Here is a 24,132-nt window from a genome sequence, read left to right as displayed (position 1 = left end):
GTATCTGGCATCCCCCGCAGATTTTGCAGGGGCAGATGACATCATCACCAACTTAGCAAAGGAGAGACTGGGATCGAACGAACGCACTCCCTAATCTTTGATTATTACTTGTTCTAAGTTACCTGTTCTCTTGCAGTATTACCTAAGCAGCCTGGTAGACCTGTGGTACATCCGGGATCTATCACAGCCGTGATCATGTGGGAGAATAGAGACAGTGGTAATGTCCCATTTGAGAAGTTTGAGATCCAGTCCCAAACGGATGGTAAGTACTTCATGTATATGTTGATTCTTGTAAATCGTGTCCTTTTTCTAGGTATAGAAGCAGGGGTCAAGGTGGTCGCATTTTATCAGCGTTACCCAGGTCTGAATCGGACGCTACATTTCATGTGTTTGGTTCTTGTTCTTGTTGCAAAGGTTTTCTTTCGGATTCTCCAGTTGTCCTTCGTCCGCAAAACAAAACAAAAAAACTATCTCATTTCCTATTCGATCCGAAGTCCGAGAGCTACAGGCTTGTCATTCGATAAGGCGAATTATGGTATTATTTTAGTTACAGTAGAAACCCACGTTACAGAGTGCAGCCGCCTATTAAACCTGGCCACCTTTGTATTGCGGACAGTTTGACTGGTCCCCAACCGCACGTTTTACCTAAATCAACCCCACTTTTTCTCTAGAGTATACACGGCATTCATGAAAAACAGGTTTTAGTTAGTTTTTGCATTTTGTTTACGATAGTTAGGTTATTTCTAATTTTTATACTCCTGATGGATTTTACCGTGTTTAAATGAATAAAGAACTATCCCTAAGTTGTCCGTTATAACGGGGTTTCACTTTATCTGAGTTTGCTCTTCTAAACCTGGGGTTGATCATGAATTTCTTCAGAAGTAACGCATTGAACGCGAATGATTTTCTGTGCTTTATGCTCTCTCCACCTTCTTCGCACTCGGAATCCCCCTCCCCCGGCTCCCTATCCTCCCTTACCTCTCTACCCTATCTCCCCTCCCTCCCTTCTCTCGTTTTGTTTCTCATACCACGCCTGCGGGCCATGCAGCGGGAGGCGTCACACTAGCCTCCCTCACAGTCGTTCTTTTGGCTTGTCACGCAGTCTTTCCTCCCAAAGAGACGTCTGCGGAAACGACCTGCGATTGGCGTAGATTGCGTTACGAACCAAAAGAGCGTCTGCGAGGGATGCTAACGTCACACATCCTCATATAGCCATTTAAATTGTCACTGTCTAATTCTGTTTGACCTTTCCAGCTTCTCCTAGTTTCACGACTCACTGGCAAGCGAGTCCAGATGAAACCAAAAGGAATCAATCGTATGTTTACTACACTCTGGGCAACCTCAAACCCAACACTGGTTACCGGTTTAGAATCATCGCTTGGAACGAGGTCGGAGCCTCCAAACCATCTGAACCATCAGACAAAGTCTTCACAGGTCAGTTGTTAACTTTGAAGATAAATGTTTTGCCGCTAGAACTAGAGACACTATATCGAAATTGGACTATTCTCTTATCCAGCATTTCCAACTTTGCACATGATCCGCAAGAAACTTAGGGACATCAAATTTTAAGTGATGTGAGTGGGAAAGAATTTGTGGGTAGGTTTACTGAATAAGTCTCTTCCCTTTTTTTCCGCTTGCAATATTTGTCCCGCCTTTATTATTTTATTCGCACAAGTCGAAATTTTCTTCGCGTCGCTTCCCACCATCTGAACAGCTGCAACAGACCACCCTTGTTGGAAAAGGAATCTAATGACGACTGAAGCAGACTTACAGTCCATCGACGTTACCCGTGACCAGTATGTCCGAGAATGAAATGAACATTTGAATTTCTCTTTATAATGTCCGACGTTTGAATGGAATGTTGAACATTTCTCTGGAAATCTTTCCGAAAAAGACGCATTAACTGAAAAACTAGACAACAATACAACAACAACAATCTTTATTCGTGCCCAGAAATTATATAGTGTTAACATAAATGCAAGAAAGAAAAATTACTAGGAAGAGAGCACAGCCACTTAGAAATAGCAAGCTAATCGAGCTGGGCCAAAGTGGCTGGGCCAAACGGAACATCGCCAACGAGATTCTAAATACTTGGTAAACAATTGTTATTCTTAAAACACTTAATGTTATAGTGTAAAGAAAAATTCATAGCTTTATATCGTCAATAAAATAGGGAAATTTCTACGGGAACTCTGAAATCTCGTTAGCGATGTTCAACACTGACATGTAAATTTCAAAACTACAGGTCACGCGTGACGTGGATTGACTGTAACCTTTTTTACCATCCATGTTCATTGAAAAAAGTTCCGTTTATGTTGCTTCAGGTGACCCTGAAAATGTAGATGCATCTTCACAAGTCTACTACAAGCGATGGTGGTTCATTCTACTGATGGTGTTTTTCGGTGTTTGCCTAATTGTCCTGATCGCGGGTTTCATTTTCATCTGTTACCGCCGAAGGAAATGTAAGTATCGGTAGTTTAGTTGGCCTGCAATGTTGGCGTATTATTTTGGTTAAGCGCAATAGCCGCCATCTTGGATGTTAAAAGTAGGGGAAGACTGGGGAGAGAAGAAAGTGCAACCAACAGGGTGGGCATTAGGCCGGGCAAAAGAAAAAGGAGAGGGAGGGAGGGGAAGGGGATTTTCTCTCCTTCCCCCTCCCCGCCCCCTTTCCCTAACCCCCTAAGATTGTGAAAATTCAACATGGCGCCTACGACTTAACGACTAAAAGAGATTCGCGCGCCGCCCGAAAACGCCTTAGTAACCTAGGTTTATCGCTTTGCTGTGGAGGTTACACGATTTGAATGCTTATTAATATAACGTGACACATTGTTTGTTGTGCCATAGACTTCGTTCCCTCGACATTGCAAATCGTATGCACAGCACTGAGAACCGTAAATTAAAGCTCTATTAAAACCCTTTAACCCCCAATATCAAAGAACAAATTCTCCTATTTTGTCCTCACCTTTTTCTTATAAAAGTGCTAGGGAGACGTTATTAAAAAATCAAGAAAATTCACCTTGGGTGATCAGATTCTTAATTTTCATGACCTCAGGGTTTGAATAAGCATTCATATTACAAGGAGAAATTTGATGCTGATCACTGCTGAGGCTCAAAGGGTTAAAGTCCCCAGTGGGGTTTATTTATTTTCAAGTCGAAACCTTCTTTGCGGAAACATCGTTTGCTGCCGAGAAACAAAAAAAAAATGTTTCTGCAACAAAATTTTCCTCGTCTGCGCAACAAGGTAACTGTTTCTGTAAAGTTCTTTTCTCATTTTTAACACTAAGGCCGTTGTCCTGGTATTCTCTCTTTCTGTTGCGTGTAGTTTTTGTATAATTTAGAGAAATATGTTATATTCATGGCGCTTTATTTTAAATGATTTTCTAGACGAGGAAGAGCACGTGTCATCTACAGGCATGTCCACAAACCAGAGCACTCTTGAAATGATGAGAAGCTCAAGGAACGGAACCATTAGGAGTGGAACATTTCCAAATGTTCAAATGTATGTGCTATGATAGCATTAGGTTACGTTCACCCCAAACCTCTTGTTCACTCAAATGAAATCTTTTTCTATTTATATTATTCAGGCGTTAGGTTTGTTTGTTTGTTTGTTTGTTTTTCTGTACATGTGTGTAGTCAGTGTAAATTCAGTTTTGGCCTATTGTACATTTAAAAGCTTGTCCCCCCTCCCGCTTGGTGATCGTTTGTGTTGTGTTATACACACAGTATTTTGTAGAGCCTACGCTGCAAATAAATGAATCAATCAGTCAGTCAGCCAGTCAGTCAGTCAGTCAGTCAGTCAGTCAGTCAGTCAGTCAGTCAGCCATTCAGTCAGTCAGTCAGTCGGCCAACCAACCAGCCAGCCAGCCAGCCAACCAGTCAGTCAGTCAGTCAGTCGGTCAGTCAGTCAGTCAGCAGCCAGCCAGCCAAGTCAGTTAGTCAGTCAGTCAGTCAGTCAGTCAGTCAGTCAGTCAGTCAGTCGGCCACCCAGCCAGCCAGCTCGTCAGTCAGTCAGTCAGTCAGTCAGTCAGTCAGTCAGTCAGTCAGTCAGCCAGCCAGCCATCCAGCCAGCCAGTCGGTCATAAGGCTCTTTATTTACCCCCTCTTTTTGCTGATTTATAGTTCATTTTTCTCCTTAGTACTTACCGAGACACTGAGCCGGCGGAAGATGAAATGAGTAGCGTGGGCTCTAAAGTGGAGTTATCGGACGATAGTGACAGTGGGGTGTCGGAAGTTACTTACAAACGCAAGACTGACCTCCATTTAGGGAACAATCCTAACCAATCGCCATGGAGAGACTCACTAGGCCGACCCAGATCGACGCAGGCCCATACCAGGAATCGAAATCTTATCGGGCACACGACGGAAGAATCCGACGCACCCGATGAAGTTCCTATCACTAGAGGTCGTAAGTCTTTCTCAGTCATGTCACTTCCAAGGGATCAGCGAGACGGACCACCGGCTTACGACGGCCGCAGATACATGGCAAAATCTGCGGATCACTTGGATCGGATACAACGACCTCAGCTTCCTCCCGAGGCTGTGACGTCATTCATGTCACGTGATTACGAGGAGAAACAAAGGAAACCAGTCTATCGGGACCACGACGAACCTTATTCACCTCCGAGGGTATCGAGACCCACGGGTCCTATACGAAGGTCACGGGATCAGATAGACTACAACGACGATAGTAGTTCGCCACCGCAATCGCCGACACAACCGAGCTATGGTAATTTCTCGTATTCACCAAAGACGGAAGTTCAGCGCAGGAGCAGACGAGAACCGAGAAGTAGCAGTTTCCGTCGAGCGCTCGAGTTTGACGGAAATCCTCAAGATTCCGACGGAAGCTCGAAATACTCGGATCGGGCGTCGTCCAGTAGCAACGACCATCGTGATACTAGAACTCTTATAGGACCCAGTGGTAATCCACGAATTCAGTACGATGAAGAGCCTGGACGGAGGAAACGACCTCAACTTTCGAGCCTCCATGTACCAGAAAAACAACCGGGGTACCGAGTTACTCATTCTCCAGCTTCACGACCTCGCGTTCCTCCTTCTCCAAATTCACGACCACGTGGTCCTCCTTCTCCTTCTACGCCCGTATCTCCCGCACCTTCATATCATACAGTAGACCCGGTTTATGGTGGAAGAATATCCCCTGTACCTTCCTATGGTTCAAGCAGAGATGCAAGAATCAGTGATGTTTCAAGCAGAGACGCAAGAATCAGCGATGGTTCAAGTAGAGACGCAAGAATCAGCGATGGTTCAAGTAGAGACCCAAGACTCAGTGATCAATCAGACGAAAGGAGGAATCCTCCAGTTATGTACTTGGACATGAACGCTTATAATAATGAAAACTACCAATCTAGTGAACCACACATCTCTTCTTATTCCTCGTTTGTCTAACACTTCAGAGAACTGGGTGATGACGCTAACGTTTTTAAATCCATTTTCGAGGTTAAATGTGACTTTCAAAGCATGGACACCTCTTTAACGTGGACACACATCGAAATTCGTTTTTAGCTTTGACTCAAAATGGCGCTCAAGGTGGATGGCGCTCATTTGAGTTGTCAGTTAGAGGTTTATCTCCGCTTTCAAATGTAAGAACCGCGAAACATACATCAACTCTTGACCAAGGCTGACAGACAAGCAGTTTGTTGTGTTCCTGAGAGTCTGGCATACGTAACGTTGTAAGTAACAGTTGTATACAAAAAATATAGTCTTAGGTAGGCATATTTTGCTTGAAAGGGAACAATAGTCGACATATTCCCAATAAGACGTTTTCAACAGTTTACATCTGTAAGATAGTTTTTAGATAAGTTAGGAATCAAGTAAACAAATTGTGGCGTTCCATTGGCAGCGTCCAAGTTTTTTTTAACCCAAATTTTACTTTTTTAATAATCATGTTCTTGTAGATACAGTTTTTTTGTGCGTGTAAGAATAGCGTGCTTTAAGCCCTGTCTACCTGAGCAATTTTTATGTGGCAACTGTATGTGGCAATTTTTGTTTGCCCGTGTAGATGGCTCGACAAATATTTGTTGTTAATTTGCGTCAGTAATAATTTCGCACAGCGGAGATGACCATGGAAAGGCAAAAAGCAAGCTCGATACGAAAATGTTAGGGACTGTAGGGACTGGGTTCTACAGATGATGTTGAAAAAATTGTCACATTTTATGTGGCATCTCGTCTACACGGACAATTTTTTTATGTGGCAATTTTTATTTGCCACATAAAAACTAACACGCCAGCTTTTCGGCAAATGCAGTTGTCACATAAAAATTGGTCATTTCTCATCATCTATACGGGCGCATAAAAATTGCCATATAAAAATTGCTCGTGTAGACGGGGCTTTACTGTGGCTTGTAATGTTTCTTAGTCCCAGTTACGGTAGACGATGTAAAAAGTTGACTATTGTTTTTATATTTGATATAACTGAGTTTAGTAAGATGTATATAGCAGTATTTTTATATCATCAGTATTATAAAGGCCGTATTTTTGTATTCGTTCGTTAAATTTCTCTAATAATCTTTTAAAATAGTGTATACCCAATAATTCGTGTTATAGCCAGGTGTATTTTAAGCTGTAAATAGTTTTAGTTGACAGAGTCGAATTTGACGATCTTGGTACGTGATTTAGCGACCTTCAAGACGAAACGAGACGCTGTAAGAAGTGTCTCAAATTAATTAGTGCTAGAGGTACAATGTTTTTTCGTAGATTTTGAACTCTTGTTGACTCAAGATAGTGGCACTTTGTGTTAACCCAAATTACTGTTAGTTACAGCGAGGTGCGGACAAGTGTAACCACCTTAAATAACTCGCACGCTTTTGGTGATAGACTGTCCAATCAGAGTTCGTAGATAGCGCCAAGGAAACCAACTAAATGCAGCGAGTGAACTTCAGTTGGCTTCCTGACAGCTATCCTTGGATTCTGATTGGCTAATTTATTCTCACGAAAGTTTGCGTTAAGCGTGCGTGGACTTGGGTGATTGCGCATGTGCGCTCAAAATTAATTTTACATCGCGTATTTTTGCGTCATGATTTTTTAAGTACCTCGATCGACGTCATATTCTTTCAAAGAAAGCTATTTTGACGTTTTACTGTAGATTTTAACCTTATTCACAAGGTACAGGAAACGGAAACTCGCAGTAGATTATTTATTTTGCCTTCAGCTCTTCAGTTTTAATAGAATTTGATCGCACTAGATCACCGTAATTGTAGATGGCTTTTGCTGTTAATTTGAATGTTAATTGATGCAGTGCGTTGACTGATTTGCTAATATTAGGCTTGAAATGAATTGATTCCTAGTTCATTTTCTTGACTCCGACGAGGTTAACCTGCGAAAGCAGACGAAGTGTGGAAAGACGTAAAATGGCCGAGTAACTCTTCAAAATTTCCGCTATTCTCACGTACCAAGTGCTACAGAGCTTATTGGTCTCTATACGTTGGAAAGTTTTTGGTCGTTCAACGCTCTTTTAATTTGCAGAAATGTTATTTTCTTGGGAATGGAAAAAGTTTCGAGGCGGAGACAAGAATTGGACTGGTTCGGTAATCTCGTGATTTGATTAATCATTGCGAAAAAAAGATGTATTAAATAAAAGGAATACTAAGTATACGCCTGAAAATAAATTACGTGATCGTGTCTCGTTTTCTCGTTTTTTCCCGTGTTGCATTGTTTCTTACTGTACAGGTTCCAGGGTTTTGTTCCAGATTGCGGCATTGCAATTCCCGCCATTAAAATCACTTCCAGTAATCAGAGATTTTAGTGGTGCGTTCGACGCCTTAAGCCTACTAATAAAGAAGTATTTTTGTTTGGTTTATGACAATGCGGGGAAAATATATCTTAGCAAGGGCTATTGAAATCCAAAAAGAAATTTAGGGGTAACCACGCATTTTTTTGAGACAATTAAGGAACAATTATTCTAAAAAACAGTAAAATACAAAGAAATGTAAGAAGATTTGTTCAAAATTGAAGCTTTTTATCTCTGAAAAATGCATGGTTACCCCCAAGTTTCTTTCTGGATACCAAGAGCACTTGCTAAGTTCTGCTTTTTCGGCATAGTTTTAAACCGCGCAAAAACATCCTTGTTTTAGTAGGCACCACCCATAGAAAACTCGAGTATCTCGAGATGCGCAGAAAGTATGCGTAGTAATAAAAGTAGGCACCGTCCTTAAAGAGGAAGTATAACGGGGATTTTAACCTTTTATCGTGAAAATGGTGTGACAACACCTTCACTTAGTTACAAAATAATTCTAGAACATCAAGAAAAAGAAATCAACTGAATTGAAGGAACAACTCATGACCTGCTCTATTGCATTTTGGAAACGAAAACGCGGGAACTTGACAACAGTTAGCCTAACATTTTTCAAGTTGCAGTCCATTCTAACCTAGTCCATCTGTGGCCAGAGGCACTCGTCGATAGTCTTTGTACACTGGGGTGAGAATCTACAACAAATTGGAGCAATACTTTTAGGTTTCTGTTGATAAAAGAAAGAATGTTTGGGAGTTTTGATATAACACCGTATTTCCGTGATACTTACCCCTGAATCTACCATATATGAGCAACTTACTGTACCATTAAAAAAGTTCCAATGATTGTCCATATGGCATGTAACCAGCAATCAGACACCCTCTCCCACCCAAGTCCTCCGGTGATCTAAAAAAAAAACAGAAAAAGCGTAATCGCGGGTTAGAATCCATGAGACTTTGCATAGCTTCAGTGACCTGCGTTTTGTACCAGCTGTGGACTTGAACGCAGTCAAGCTCACTTTGTTTTTTCTTCAGGGAGCAAATAAACAAACAAAAACAGTGAGTGCGAATTTGCCACGAGGAACGCGGGGACCTCCCAGACCGTAAAAGAGAAGCGGAGATTTGGACAGTTTACTAACCAGCCGAAGAACTTTGGTGTTTACAGTTTTAAACCCAGAGTCCTCGCTTTTCCATGTTGCCCTCACTAAATTTAACGACAACGTGATGCCCTCGCGCGGGTCGGAAGGTTCACTCGTGCGTCTCTCGCGCACTGATCCACCACCATCGGAGAGAGACTGAGGACTACATTAGTAATGGCGACGAACTGCAGTGCTGGGGAATTTTCTTTTCCACCGAAGATCGCAGATTTCTTCCATTCCTTTGCACATCATAATTTCGATTTGGACAACGTCTCTTCGGTTTTTGTTCCCACGCTTTCAGATTATCAGCAGGTATGAAAACATTTTGATGTCTACAAGAGCTTGAAGAAATGTTTTGAAATTCGCACGAGTACTGCGAGCAGAAGCGTGTTTACTTATGCGGTCTAATTTGTTGTGTATAGATTACAGGATTGTAGGGATATTATCAACTTGAGCATTCCTCAAGTTTCCTTCAACGATCGGGGGATAGTACATGGTTTCTGACAGTGTGTATTTTATATTGAAATTTCTTCGTGAATATTAAGCTTAAAATAACTGCATGTATCTCTTACTAACCGAGTTCGAGGTCCGTACTGTAAGTTACGGACAGAGTTTTTTTTCCGTTGATTTATGGCCCAAGCTTGAAGCATGCATGCTTCCCTGCTAGCATTTCGACCCAAGGCAGAGGTCTCTTTTCCTTGCACCCGTCAAGTCAGCGAATACAATGGAAAAGAGGCCTCTACTAGCAGAGAACATGCTGGCCATATTAATCAACAGGAAAAAAACAGTGCAGACTTAGAAAACGAGGTTAGTAAGATATTTATTATATCTCTGAGGTTGATCGAGTGTATAGGAAAGGAAACTAGTTGAAGTTTAGCGGGCCGTACAGTGAAATATGGCCCTCAAAATTGACCAATCATACCGCACATACTAACTGAGAGATATGATAAAAAAGTTATCGGTGATGCCATGTTAAATCCTTTGCAAAGGTGGCTACCAAAAAAGGTTTTGCTCTCAAACAAAATTAGTGAGATATATTTCACGAACAGTTAGGTCAATAATTTTGATTGGGTGCCAGGTAATGACATGGGAGGTCACAGATTTCGCCTGTGAACATGCTCTCAAGTGGGGTATAGGGCGAAAAGAAAAATTGGCGAGCCTCAACTCCCAACTGGACCACCAGCAAGAGCCTTAAATATTAAAGTAACTTTTGCAATAATATCTATTGTGCTGGCTGTCAACAAGATAATTTTATTGACTCAGATGATTGCATCTACAAACTGTATCAGGGCAACCAGCTGGATATTGCATTGTTCCAGAAAATAATTATTCATACTTTTTTATTTACCAATGGAGCCTACCCATCCCACAGAAGGTTTCTTGTTTTCTTGTTTCTTGGGTTGTAGTCCCTCACCCGTTTGGAAATTCCTAAAAGTTTGATTATTGAGGCCCTCCTCCCTATTGAACTTTCCAGTGATTGTTGGGGGTTGGGAGAGGGGGGTGGGGGGACGATCGAGGAGCAGGGACTGTGGAGTTGGTATAGACATTATTGTTTTCTGGAATGCTACATTGGACTTGTCATCTTCATCTTTTGATATGGATGTTACAGAATCCATGGATGACACTGTTCAATAAAAGTATATGGGAGAATGCTTCCAGTTTTGTGGTCTGGCCCTAGTTGTTCAAAGAGTGGATACATGTGTAACTTGCATTTTGAACCGCATTCAAGTTTTTATGTTTGCCAGATGAAAACATTAGTTAACTTTTGATGGTGCATTAGCATCAATCTGCCTTTGAACCAATCCTCTGTCACTGCACTGGGGACATGGACATCACCATGATCAGACCAATGTATCTTCAACCACATTTTTTAGTATGAACTCTGAAAAGTGCATGTAACTTAATTAAATTAGGGCACTTCCCATTTGTTAGAACTGGCCAGACCAGTCAGTTCGTAAACGGAATGTACCAATTTGAAGGATAACTAAGTTTTATCCTATAGTCCTTCAAATTTCTTGAAAATAGCGCGTACCATTTTTGGAGTGATTATTTTTTAAGATTTTGCAACACCATCCCTTCAAAATGATGCATTTGATTTACAGACTGGCCGGTTCTTACAATAGGAAAGCACTCATATTATTCTCGTATTTTTCTGTTATTTCACTCACAGGTCCTTATCCTCTATGCTGGTGGCCCATGTCTGTTTGGTGGACTGGTATTTCTCATTTTCTGTGTGCATTTCATCGCAAGTTGGTGTTCCTGTGACAAACAGCACAGGCCAAGGCAAAAATGTGTCATAGCCCTTAGATGCATCGTTCTATTAGTATCGGTTTTGTTCAGGTTGGTGGCCCATTATTTTGTAACATTAGGATCTGCTTTTTAAAGTGTATGTACATGTATGGGTCTATCACTTCAGGTAGCAGCTGACAATGTCAGTGAAGAGAACTGGTAAGAAGACAATTTAATAGTTGTTAGTTTTCAGGCATGGTATAATAATGGCTCATATGCCATGGCTGCTAATCCAATCAAATCCTTGGAATTGTATTACACTGTATACATTTACAATGGTCCAGTTTTTACAGTGGGATGCCCCTTACCGTGGCCACCCTACAAACTTTTATTACAAGTTAGCCAATCAGGATACGCAAATTTGATAAACGGTCATGCCTCCTTGCAAAGTCCAACAGGCAAGTGACGCAACAACGAATTATCAAAAACATGTCATTTTGTATTTTATGGCTAACATGTAAAAAAAAGTTTGTTGGGTGGCCACGGTAAAGCACATTGCACTATAATAAATAAAGTGATTGATCTTGAAGTGAATGGCTTGTTGAAAAGTACCTGCACATAGTTTTCAAGGTCTTAAATTACAATGTAACTGTTCGGAACAAATTATGGTTTGCCTTAAGAGTTGTAGGTGCATCCTTGTTGACATCCTTGTAAAATATTTTCTACTCTTTGTTTCAGTGGATTTGTTATTGCTGCCTTTGTGTTTAATGATTCAGCAGACCAAGGGGTGAAAGGAGTACTGAAGGCTGTTGACAATGTTAACAACACTCTGATAGAAATACAATCTAAGGTATTCAGTTGTAATGTTACATAGCAGATTGCACTCAATTAAGGACAGTGTCTACTAAATAATGAAGAAGTATTTTTGTTTGGTTTTATGACAATGCGTGGAAAGCAGATCTTAGCAAGGGCTATTGAAATCCAAAAGAAATTTGGGGGTAACCATGCATTTTTTAGAGATAATTAAGCAACAACTATTCTAAAAGACAGTAAAATACAAAGAAATGTATGGCATTTTGTTCAAAATTGAAGCTTTTTTATGTCTGCAAAATGCATGGTTGCCCCCAATTTTCGTTTTGGAGACCAAGAGCACCTGCTAAGTTCTACTTTCTCCGTATAGTTTTAAACCTCGCAAAAATATCCCTCTATTAGTAGCCACCACCCATAGGAAACTTTAGTATCTCGAGATACGCATAACGTATGCACAGTAACAAAAGTAGGCACTGTCCTTAATTAAAAGAATTTCATAAGTCCAGGTGATGGAAGTAACAGTGATCAGCATCAAATTTCTCCTTCTAATATCAATGCTTATTCAACCCCTGAGGTCATGAGAATTAAGGATATGATCACCCAAGGTGAATGTTCTTGATATTTTAATAAACGTTACTTCTCCCCAGTACTTTTATAGGAAAAGTGTGGGGACAAGATAGGAGAATTTGTTCTTTGATATTAGGGGTTAAAGGGTTAAATGCAACTGAATGATGTCAAACATGCTCACTTGTCTTCATTCTTTAAAAAAGAGTTTTGTGGTACTTAGGAATATTAATTTTATAATACTTGCTTCTAGATTTGTAGTTTCAAAGAAGGAATTTACCATGTACATGTAATGGAACGGCACTGCAATATAATGAGGAAGCCTTACAGTGTATACTGTAAGCCCTATGGTTTCTCCTAAGGCTTCCCCATCACTTTATCTGTAATTTTTTTTCTTCCGCTTTTATTTTGTTTTTGTAATGTGTGTAGTGAAATAAGTATAATAAAATGAAATGAAAATGGACAAAAAGATTTCTATTACTATCTAGATTTCTCTTTGATATTAATTTACAAGTGTGCAGATAGAGTGTAATATAATACATGTATACCATTAAGTTTGAACTCATTTTTCCTTGATATCAATGCTTTGCAATATTAATTTTCATTTTAGGTTAGTTCCATAAAGGATGACCTGGTGGATTTGGACAGCAACATCATTGATGTTAAAAGCTGCACCGGCATCACGCTTGTTGGACAAGAAGTTATTGACAAACTCAGGGGATACATTGGTGATATTGTCACTACAGTGGTGAAAATAAAGAAAGTTAATCTACCACCTATTGAAGAATATATCCAAGACATTGAGTATTTCAGGTAAGGGGATGCATGTGCTTACAAATTAAAATAAGGATTTGTTTCTTACTGTACTGCTCAAATGTAATTAAGTTGACAGTCACAACTTGATCCTCAGAATTGATTCGTGTGTCTTGAAATTCAGCCTGGACATATGAGTTCTGAGATGCAAGGATAAAGGATTGATATGTACCTTGTCAGTGTGAGTTTACTTCATAGATCACTAGTTTGTAACATTTTGGCATGGTTGTTCAAAGTGTATGTGACAGAATTTTTTTTATTTGTTTGATCAATATCAATGTTTTTGTCATATGAAAATTGAAATAAAAAATCCTTATCAATATTTTCCCCACATTTGAGTGTAAAAAATTGTCAAATTTCACTTCCAGGTGAGTACAGTACCATGCAAGAGAGTAGGAAGTAGGCTATCCCAGTTACTGGGATGTTGATTTTTACAACCATTATTTCATTCAAGTAACAGGGTTGGCAATTTATCCACGTGAACACTCTAGCCCAGAAAAATTAAAACTGACAGTATTATTCTAGTCTTCATTCTGTAATAGTCCATTTTACAGTTGTGCACTCAGTGACCTTGGGCCTCTGACGTTGGTTTTACTGGTTTGAATGTAAATGATATACATGTGCAAATCAAACGGAAATTTGCGAGAACAAATGGACAACCTTTGCAGGTACTCTACTTTTCTGGTTGGAACAGAAATTACCGTTCCATTTGTACAAAATTTCCATTTCCATTTGGTTGTCTTCTTGCACCATCACTGCACCACCACGAACGTTTTTAGATCAAGATTGAAATGACTGGAAAAAAAGCCTTTGCATTTGACACAGAAAAGGTTCTGAATTTTCCAACCAAAAATTTTGGTTAAATGGAAAGTACCTCTGGCCTTTTACATGTAGTAGATGTGAGGTTGGAGTTTACTTTGTTTTGATACAAACCACTGCTTAGTGCTTAAAATGTGCAAATCAAATCAAAGCGGAGAGGTTTGAATCAAAACAGAGACAATGTCAGCCTCACTTCCAACCAAAGGCTAGGTCACTAAGCACAGAAATGTACAATGGTTATTACATGTACATGAAATTGGTAGTTTGTTGCACAATGTTACAAATAAAAGAGGCTTAAACAAATTATTTATTTCTCTTGTCCTTCACTGCAGGTGGTGGAGTACATTTGGGACGCTTTGCCTGAGTACCCTGACTTGCTTACTAATGATCTATGCTGTGTTAAGAGGAAGCAGATGTGGATTTGTGCTGTAAGTTATCTTCACTTTTTGCCCACTACTGGGGGGGGGGGGGGGGGGTTAGAGAGGGATATCAGATGATCAGTAATTTTTGAGAAAGCCAGCTGTACCCAAGGATAGAAAATGATCAGTGTACATGTGCAGCTGTAGTTGTTTTCCAAAGTTGGCAGTTGTCTTTACTGTACATTTATTGTACCTAGTTTTATATGTACCTTTTATCGATTTTATTAATTGTAAATACGCAATTCAGCCCTCGGGCTGCCATGTAGTGATCATTAAACTATCCATCTATGTGTAGTTGCCAGTTCCAATTGCTGCTTGCTTGCTTGCTTCTAGCTGGCGAGCAAGCTCTCTAATTAGCTAGGGTCCAAGGTTGTTGCCTATTACGAAAAATTTCAAGGAGCCCACAAGGCCCAAAACCAAGAATTTAGGTGCTGCTTCAAAACATTTAGGCACCCAGAGCATTTTCTTGGGCACCCCAGGCTACCAGGCTCATGTTAGCCAACAGCCTTGGCAACCCACATGATTTATTTGGAATGTAACTGGTGAGCAGGGTGAAAGCCATGAGGGTATTGAGGCAGTGGCAAGAGATTGGAAATTAAAATTGTTCAGTCATCCGGGTAAGCTTCAACCTTCTCAGTACCCTTGTCCATTAGGTTATCAGAGTGCTAAATTAAAGCCATGACCTTTGGATTTCAAGTCCAGTGTTGATAAGTCATTGTCTGCTTATTTATTCATGTCTTTTTTACAGTAGTTACTAAATATTATTTATTTTATTTCCAGCGCAATGATACTCGGAACTTTTAGTCTTCTCCTGGTCTGGTCAGGTGCAGGAATTGATTTGGCTGTAGCAGTTGTAAGTTAATTTGGTTCTCGTCCCTGTTCCAAGGTTTTTTTCTCCAGGTTCTCCAGTTTTCCTCCAGGCTCCACTAAAACCAACACCGTCTTCCAAATAGACCCTTCTCCAAAATGGTGGCCAAAAATTCAAATAAGCTAAAATTAAAAATGTGTACCAGCACTAGAAAGAGCACTTTTACTTTAGTAACCCTGCAAAGTTTCAGCATATCAGGTGTAATATCAGCTGAGAAAATGTAAGCTGAAAAATGAAAACTTTACAGAAGTTTGTGTGACTGGGGTATGACGTATACCCCTAGTAATACAAATGTCTGCAAATTTGTCAAATTTAATCTTAAATTTCCTAAGCTGATGTAACACCTAATATGCTGAAACTTTGCAAGGTTACTAAAGTAAAGGTGCTCTTTCTAGCGCTGGTATCAGTTTTTCATTCAGTTCAATTTCAACTCATTCAAATCTGTTGCCACCATTTTGGAGAAGGGTCTATTGAGTAATAAGTACAGCTTGTAAGTACATGATGATCATCCGGCTGAGTGTAGTCCAGAGAAGGACTCTTTGGTAGGATGTTTGGTAGGGTATCATCAGAGTCATGTAAAATTGTGGAACGTCAGTAGATGGTATAAATGTCTTTAGTTTTTTGCCTGAATGACCAACAATAGTCAGAATGTCATTTTAAACAAGTGACTGAACATTAATGAACATATTTTCATGTTGATGTTTCTGTTATGTTGTCTTTGTCTAGGGAATGTCTGACCTTTGTGTGAATCCTAAAGCAACTGTGTATTACTACATTCGTGATCAACCTGCATTAAAAAACACTGGTAAGAGGAAGAACCTACAATCTAGGACTTCTAGTTTGCCATCGTGCTTGAAAAAAACACCAACACGAGAGTAGTTAATCCTCCTGCCTCCCCTCTCCCCCTCCTCCTCGTGCTATGTTTCTTTGACAGTTGGATGATTGCCTAGCCCTCATTCGGCCGCAGAACAACATTGATAAAGGGGAGAGGTGGAGGGCTAAATTGCTGAGATATGAATGTAATGACGAAATAAGTTGATTTGCCAAAAGCTCCTTAATAGTTTTGCCCAGGATTGCAGTACATGGCATTGAGTAACTAAATGAAATGCTCGAAAGGTACACGTCCAAAATCTTAAAATTATCTCCTTGTTAAACATGCTTCATTACATTTTGTAGGCATTTTAAGATACTACATGGAATGCCCTAGAGGTGAACACAATCCGTACCAAAAGGTTGGTGTAAATGAAATTAGTCACTTTTGTTAATAGTTACTAACAGTGTATGACATACATGTAGATTTTTTAGTGCAAATATGCATAAAGACAATCGCAACTACACATTGTATGAGATCAGAAAGGACAGCCAGAAACATTAACTTCAATAGGGATAATGTAATAGAAATTTCGGAGGCATGGATGCCCATGATCAAAATAATAGCACATTACAACCAACTGGTACCACAGCGGACCCTCAGGAGTACAGTGTGCAGACTGAACAACAAGGATTAAAATCCTCCTATCACTTACAACCAGAGCAAGGATAAAAATCACCATCAGCCATTTTACTATCCGTAAGAAATAAAAGGGACTGCTGTAGTCTATTGTCTTTTCGACATTATTACAAACTGTTTTATGAATCCAAAGGAATGTAGAGTGCTATTTCAAAACGCTCTTGTGATATTTTTAGCTATAGCAGACATTAAATGAAGCAGAGTTCATTTTCATTAATTCATATCAGAGGTTTGTGATGTTCTTCTGGGATGTTTACTTGTCTCTTGGTTTGTTTAAAGCGACTTTAAACAGCAATTTTGCTAACAGTTTTTGCTAATGTTTAGAGAGCTAAATACCTGTCTCCTCAAATGCTGTCTTTTTCTTGTAGTATGTTGACAAAGCACAGGGAAGCTTGGAGACAGCTTTGAGTTTATTTTCAGATTTGATGAATTTGGTAGGGACAAATTTTTGTTTTACAGCTACTGTGATAATGGCATTTATTAATAAAACAAAATTCTGCCTTACATGGAACAGTATAATTATATGTTGTCATTTGAATGTTTGTTTTCAAACCACGATATTGATTTTGTTTTGATTTGTTCCAAGTTATGTTGTTTTTATCTGAGTCAAAGGAAAATAACATTTAAACCACATTATTGCGCCTTTCAATAACATGCGGACTCTGAAGTTCAAGATTTAACCAACCGTTACGATTTTCACTTTCAATAACTGCAGCGGACCTCTCAGAAAATAAAAACGTTTGACTCGACGGGTTCAAAAGGTGAAGTTCGTGCGCTGTGATTGGTGGATTTCGATCCAGTTTGTCGGCTTCTCTATTTTTGCGGCCAGCCTGTTGTTGCCGTAATTATGATTGCGGCAGTAAGGCCCAGTTCATACGCCGAACTTTTCATGAGCCGAACTTAATTCAAGTTAAGGTCGGCCCAAATCACGAAAATCCCGCTTTTTGATTCAGACGCCGGACTTAAGTAGCCGAACTTAATTTATTTGAAGCAAAACCAATCGAAATGTTAGCGTTTTTTTTATAATTATTTTTTATTTATTTATTTGAAATACGTTATAATAATTTATGCATAAGGTTCGGATCATGAAAAGTTCAGCGTCTGAATCAAAGCCGTTCCAAAGCCGAAATTCCCGGCTGAGCCAGGCGGACAGAACGGCTGAGCCGTTCCAAATTGAAACAGCCGTTCTCAACTGATTCAGACGCCGAACTTTTCATGTACTTAATTCGAGGTATTAGGTTCGGCTCATGCAAAGTTCGGCGTCTGAACCGGGCCTAAAACACGACATTCGTTACTTGAGGTTGACGTTCAGAGTCTTTATGTTATTGAAAGGCGCAGTAATATACACTGAAGTTACCTTCCCCCAAAAGGAAGAATAATTATTATGATTGTCCAAACTCCTTATTCACCGTAAGGAAAAAGATGGCGGTGGTGTATCTTACCGCAATACCTTGCGAACGTAAGACAGCTAATAGGCACATTGCAGGAAGTCATACTTTTTGTGAAATTCTCCCCTGTACGGTGCATTTTTATGAGCGTTTTTAGGGTTTTCATACACTAAGAATTATTGTTAAATGTAGAAGTCACCATCTTTTTCGGTATGGTTGTTGTAGCTGTTGCGGTGTGCCATTTTTTTTGTATATATCAAAATGTTCTTATCTCTGCAGGGGTTAAATTTGACTTTGGAATGTCAGAACGAACTGACCAAATGTAATGATGAGCTGCAAGATACGCAAACAAGCATGTCAGTCATCACCAAGAACTTAGACTGTAAATATGCACATCAGGTAAAGTTGTAGTCTTCTGCACAGCCGTTATTAGGGTCGTCACACAATCCTTCTCGTATTAAATTTTGCGCCAAGTTTTTTCTCTGCACCCAGGTGTATAAATCGGTAATAATGACATAGTGCTGGGGATAAGCCTGCGATGGACTAGCATCCCATCCAGGGGGGAGAAGTATTACTCTTAGTTGTTCCATGCTATAGAAACCGGGCTAAGCTCCGGCCGTGTGGGCCACTTAGGCTAGAGTTTAACTTGACCTTACCTTACCTTATGGGATGGTGTGCCAAGTCTTGAGATATGTCGCACAAACACAATTGAACGGCAACAGTACAGACTTGGTATAGAACAAAAACACAATAGATTTGACCCACGCAATGGACTTGACAACAGGAACAACCCAATAAACGTGACAATAGAACAACGCAATAGACTTGACACTGTAAGGCTGTATTGAGTAATTTTCTGACAATCTTTTTGTTTACTTTTTTGACAGCAATTTCAGAGTGCCCATTGTTTTGTTTGCGAAGGCGTTGTGTAAGTACTAGATTTTTATCGGAAGTTTGTACAAACAGAAGGGGCTTGCTGCAACAGTCCCAGAGACCTTGTTTTTCAAACCCCAGTTACGCTCATCCAGGACAGGGTAGAATTTCTCTAAAAGGTACACATTTGATCCGTCTTTTAGAAAAATAAACCATTGTTAGTGTCTTATCCTTGGTTAAATGTTATGCACTTTGGAAAAACTGGAAAAAAACACAAACTTAAGGACGGTGCCTACTAATACCGAAGTATTTTTGCGCGGTTAATGACTATGCGGGAAAAGCAGATCTTAGCAAGGGTTATTGGAATCCAAAAAGAAAAATAGGGGTTACCACGCATTTTTTAGAGATAATTAAGCAACAATTATTCTAAAAAACAGTAAAATACAAAGCAATGTATGGCATTTTCTTCCGAATTTAAGCTTTATTATCTCTGAAAAATGCATGGTTACCCCCAATTTTATTTTTGGATACTAAGAGCACGTGCTAAGTTCTGCTTTCTCTGCATAGTTTTACACCGCGCAAAAATATCCCTGTATTAGTAAGCACCACCCATAGGAAACCCGAGTATCACAAGATGCGCAGAACGTATGCGTAGTGACAATAGTAGGCACCGTCCATAACAAAACCAAACAAACAAAAAAACAAAATCTATCATCAGGCTTTATTCTGGAACTTGTAGTTTTGTGGGCCTCTTGCAATTTTATGTCCTTTGCCTCGTGAAATTTGTACATGTACATCAAATCAAGTGCACAATATTTTACTCAGTCAGTCAGTTTTCCAATCACAGAGAAGTTAAACATTTCAAAAGCTCTTTCAAATATTACGTGCATTTCCCAACTGTTTGGTAGTCTTTATTTCAAACCTGTAGTATTTTCTTTATAAATTTAATCTTCCATTGGAATAACGTGCAGTTTAAGTTATCTGTGAGATGCCTGGGGTCCTGAGTGGGTGAGAATTTCATATGTGAACACAGGCCCTCTAAAATCCGCAAAGGGGCACCCTGTGGTTCCTGAATTTTTTGAATGATAGGATAATTTCTTGCCACTTTCTACAATAAACCTTGCTTGATCACTCTTAAAGATTTCATCCACTGTCTCAAGGATAAAAAAATTAGGTGTCAGTCTCTTGGAAGCCAGTAAGCTACACTGAGAGTTAAGGCGCTCTTATACTAGGCAATTTTTCTTGCAACTTGCCTCGCAATTTTGTTGTGATACAAGTTGTACGGATCGTTACCAAGTGTAACATGCCCTAAAGTTAACATGTCTCGCAATTTTTTGTTGCCGCAATCGTTGCGAGAAGTAGAAGTCGGGTCTGTTTCTCGCATCGGTAACGGAAACAAAACAGTTGCAAGACATGTTCATTTCTGGGCATGTTACACTGGGCAAAGATACGGGCAATTTTTGTTGCAAAGGGGCAATAAAATTGCGAGACAAGTTGCAAGAAAAATTGCCCAGTGTAACAGCGCCTTTATGATAAATACCTCTTGCTGAACGAGTTCGAGGTCCTTACTGTAAGTTACGGACTGAGAAAACGTGGTTAGTAATACATTTATTATATCTCTGCGGTTAAACTTTCAAATTAAGCGGGCCGTACAGTGAAATACGGCGCGCTAAATTGACCAATCACACCGCGCGTTTAAGTACTAACTGAGATATATGAATAATGTTTTTCATGAAACACGATGTATGATGTCTTATTGCAGGCTGGGAATGGCTGAACTCCTTCTAGTTACGCTGATTATTGGTGTCTTACTCATCATCGACCTAGCTTTAGTTCTGCCAATATATCTCAGGTAAGCTACTGAGTAACATCAACATAATTAAGAATCCTACCGCTTGCATCCGAGTGTGGCGAGCTGATCACGAAATAGTGTAACCATTACGAACAGTTCCATTCAAAGTTCAGTCACAGACATCTTAACTTTGGTACCAAAGTTGACATAACGTCGTTTTGATGCCAAATTTGTTTATTGTTTTCTCTCTTTTACAAGGGCGTCCTTTCTCTCTCATTCATTTTCTCGTTTTGTTTGTTTGTTTGTTGCTTAGAATTCCAAAGCATCGAAAGCGACGAAGTGTTTTAGACATGTGTGGGTAAGTAACACAAATTTGTTAAACTTGTACGTGAAACAAGCATGCGAAGGAACTGAATTCATAGGCTACAAAACAGTCCTTATTTTCTGCGTTAGTCATCGTAAGTTGTACAAACACGCGCGTTCCTCGAGCGAGCGAGGAAATCAAAGGAAGTGAGACGCGGTGGATGGGGGAAGGTTCGCGCGCGTGAATCCATTGTATCGGCGATTCGCGCTTTCGGTAAAATCCCCTTTCCTTCGTGGATTTAATGAGAACAAACGATTGTTTTGCAGTCCTTTCAAGAGTTAACTAGAACTTTATATAGCTAATTAAGGCACTTGCAGATCGCGTTTCCAAACCTCGTTCACGTTAGCGATTTCCTTGGTTTTGTCTTCTTGGATTATTAATAACATTCTTAGTTAATTCTTTCAAACTACCGCTGTCTTGCACAGCAGCTAATTGTGTTTCGGGTGCGAAAACGTGAACTTTGGTCTTGGTTTTGAAGATAATTTTAAAAATTCAGTTCAGGTTTTCGAAACGTCAGTAACCATATCCCATCTATTGCAGGTCAGATTCACCCATTGGAACTCCTTACCAGTCCATTTCGGAAGAGAACAATCGAATGGAAACTGTTCCCCTCATTCCCAGTGCTCCTCCGCCATCCACGGTGAGGCTTCTCATGCTAATAGTCCATTTCCGAGTTACTTTGAACCTCATTATGAAAGCGTCGACGAAAACAATTCGCCTTGTCCGTGAAAGCCCTAAGTCGTTATATCGCACGCATTCTTGCGTGAAAGGTGAGTGATGAAAAAGGAGTCTGTTGAAACCAGAATTAGTTGTCTTCTTGATCCGACAAATTGGACATGTTAGGTTGTGTAAGGTTTGCAAGGTGTTGTGCTAAAATATACAGCCGTCATCTTTCGCCGTATGGTGAATTCACTGTGTTGTATTTTTTCTTTCGCAGTACGACTCAATGAATCACCGATCATCAATAGAATTCCATTCATGCGAGGAGTCAGGAATAAGTGGACACTATAATCGTGGAGTCCTTCATAGACGAGATTCCTTTCCCAACATTACCAACCCAAGCGCCCCTCCGACACACCCAGCATCCTCTTCGACAGTGAATGCTGCACCTTCCAATCCCAGCATTCCAAGCTCGAGAGGACAGATCACGAGCATGGCGTTTTGAAAACGAGGCCATGGAAATTCTCAGAACCAGGCTGGGCTTGGGCGTAAGACAGCATACAGTGGCATAGAGGAGCTGCTTTGAGAAAGTCCGGATACACCACTGCATTTTGTACGGTTTAAAAAGGCAATTTTGAGGAGACTTTGACCGTTGCTGCGTTCTTAAAGAAATTGGGATTGATCAGTTTTTAATTTAGTGTCTTAAAATTTTAAACTGTCCAAAGTAAATACTCTGGCCAATGACAGCGTACTGGCTCAGAGCGCGGGAAAACGCGTGTGACCAAGTCATGATTGATTTCGATTTTACTTTTGATTGGTCGCGAAAGTGGTGATGTTTTTAAACAATCGCGACGCGTGGAAAAGTAAAACAAACCAAGTACAAATGACGCTCAATGACCTCACTCTGTGACCTCGATCAATCGAGGCTGCTCTCTGATGTAAAGAATGCAGTTCTTGGAGCCGAATGTATTCGTTCTAACGGGACTGCTCTGTACGAGACCAGAAAGGTGTAACTTCCCTATAAGGATTGAGTTTCAGTTTCTGAAGATACAAAAATGCATCGGTTTTCTAGCACATGCGGCCAATCACAGTCGACGCAGGTATACCGACGAACCAACTGAATTCAGAGAGCAAAAAACTTACAGCCAGTCAGAAAGCGCGAGAAAAACTGTTCTACGTTTGGTTGGGTGTGCGATTTTAACCTTATCAGTTTATATTTTAGCGTGTTCTCCATGATTGCAAGAGACGGGCGAGGCAAATGCCAGACAAAAGCAACGCAATTCCTTTGGACAATAAATCGAAAACAGCCTTTATAACTTGCTTTGTACAGCGAAAAGGTGTGCGCTTGGTAGCCACTTCTGCTGACAAAACAGTGCTACGCAGTTTTGAAAACCACGCCCCAAGTAAAACAACGAAGTTTCTGTTATGTTTCCAATCATTATGGTTATAGAGAGATGAAGTATTTTAGAGAGTATTTGCACAGAATAATTGGTACGATTCTTGGTATAATTTATATATTTAAGGTTTCAAATCGAAAACAAAAGATTATGTGGTCAATAATATATAACAATTTACAAACAGTTAACATTTTAGTTTTTACATTAAAAGTACGATTTGCCTGCAAAGTATAATTGTTTTTGAGGCGTTTGAGTACTTTTACTATAAAGTTTGCATATAAGGTATTTTTAATTCTCAGGGTACATTTTTACGTCAGTAAAATATATAGAAAAAGGAAATGTTTTATTCACACTGGATAGAGTGGTTTTCAATTGAGTGTCGTAAAACCAAAACCAAAGTAATTACTCTGGCCAGTCGAAGCAGATGTAAATAAAACACAACGAGCCAATCAGAATTCGAAGCAATACATGTAACCGGCGCCAAGCGCGGGAAAACGCGTGCAGCGTAAACACGATTGGTTTTGGTTTGGATTCCCATTGGTTGAGAAAGTAGCGCGAGTTTTGTTAACCAATCACAGAGCGTAGTAATGCAAAACCAAAGCAAATGCGAAATTACTTTCGACACTCAATTGAAAACCACTCTATATTCTGCAGGAATGAAATTATTTATGTAAATAAAAGATTGTTATTTGTAAAGTCTTGTTTTGTTAACGCTGATTCACAAGTCCTCAACATCGTTCCCAG

General features: G+C 39.9%; 2 protein-coding genes across 2 annotated transcripts in view; both read left to right on the top strand.

Annotated features, from left to right (window-relative positions):
• LOC146458331 (protein sidekick-2-like) overlaps positions 1–6,497 on the top strand; it is a 37,148-nt gene extending 30,651 nt beyond the window's left edge. Inside the window, exons 28-32 of the mRNA XM_085090586.1 lie at positions 137–262; positions 1,255–1,434; positions 2,325–2,462; positions 3,385–3,499; positions 4,137–6,497. Coding sequence (XP_084946712.1) covers positions 137–262; positions 1,255–1,434; positions 2,325–2,462; positions 3,385–3,499; positions 4,137–5,403 — 1,826 coding nt within the window. The 3' untranslated portion in view covers positions 5,404–6,497. The remainder of the gene's footprint in view (positions 1–136; positions 263–1,254; positions 1,435–2,324; positions 2,463–3,384; positions 3,500–4,136) is intronic.
• Positions 6,498–9,030: 2,533 nt separating this feature from the next.
• LOC146458330 (protein tweety homolog 3-like) lies at positions 9,031–24,084 on the top strand. Its single transcript, XM_085090596.1, has 15 exons — positions 9,031–9,194; positions 11,053–11,222; positions 11,850–11,961; positions 13,096–13,298; positions 14,450–14,545; positions 15,317–15,389; positions 16,131–16,209; positions 16,581–16,636; positions 17,283–17,348; positions 18,582–18,701; positions 19,190–19,230; positions 20,938–21,027; positions 21,281–21,325; positions 21,872–21,971; positions 22,269–24,084. The coding sequence occupies exons 1-15, from the start codon at positions 9,057–9,059 to the stop codon at positions 22,494–22,496; spliced, it is 1,617 nt and encodes a 538-aa protein (XP_084946722.1). The 5' UTR covers positions 9,031–9,056; the 3' UTR covers positions 22,497–24,084.
• Positions 24,085–24,132: the final 48 nt, after the last annotated feature.

This window comes from Pavona decussata, unplaced genomic scaffold (genome assembly GCF_977016875.1).
Source record: "Pavona decussata unplaced genomic scaffold, jaPavDecu1.1 SCAFFOLD_233, whole genome shotgun sequence".
Taxonomy (NCBI): domain Eukaryota; kingdom Metazoa; phylum Cnidaria; class Anthozoa; order Scleractinia; family Agariciidae; genus Pavona; species Pavona decussata.
Note: the sequence above shows the minus strand (reverse complement) of the source record. Positions and strands in the feature narration are given on the sequence as shown.

Bases quoted from the DNA above. Each gene is read 5' to 3' on its own strand.
- LOC146458330 (XM_085090596.1), top strand. From the start codon at position 9,057: ATGGCGACGAACTGCAGTGCTGGGGAATTTTCTTTTCCACCGAAGATC. The intron at 15,390-16,130 runs GTAAGTTAATTT...GTCTTTGTCTAG, and splicing joins TTGATTTGGCTGTAGCAGTT to GGAATGTCTGACCTTTGTGT. The intron at 21,972-22,268 runs GTGAGGCTTCTC...TTTCTTTCGCAG, and splicing joins GTGCTCCTCCGCCATCCACG to TACGACTCAATGAATCACCG.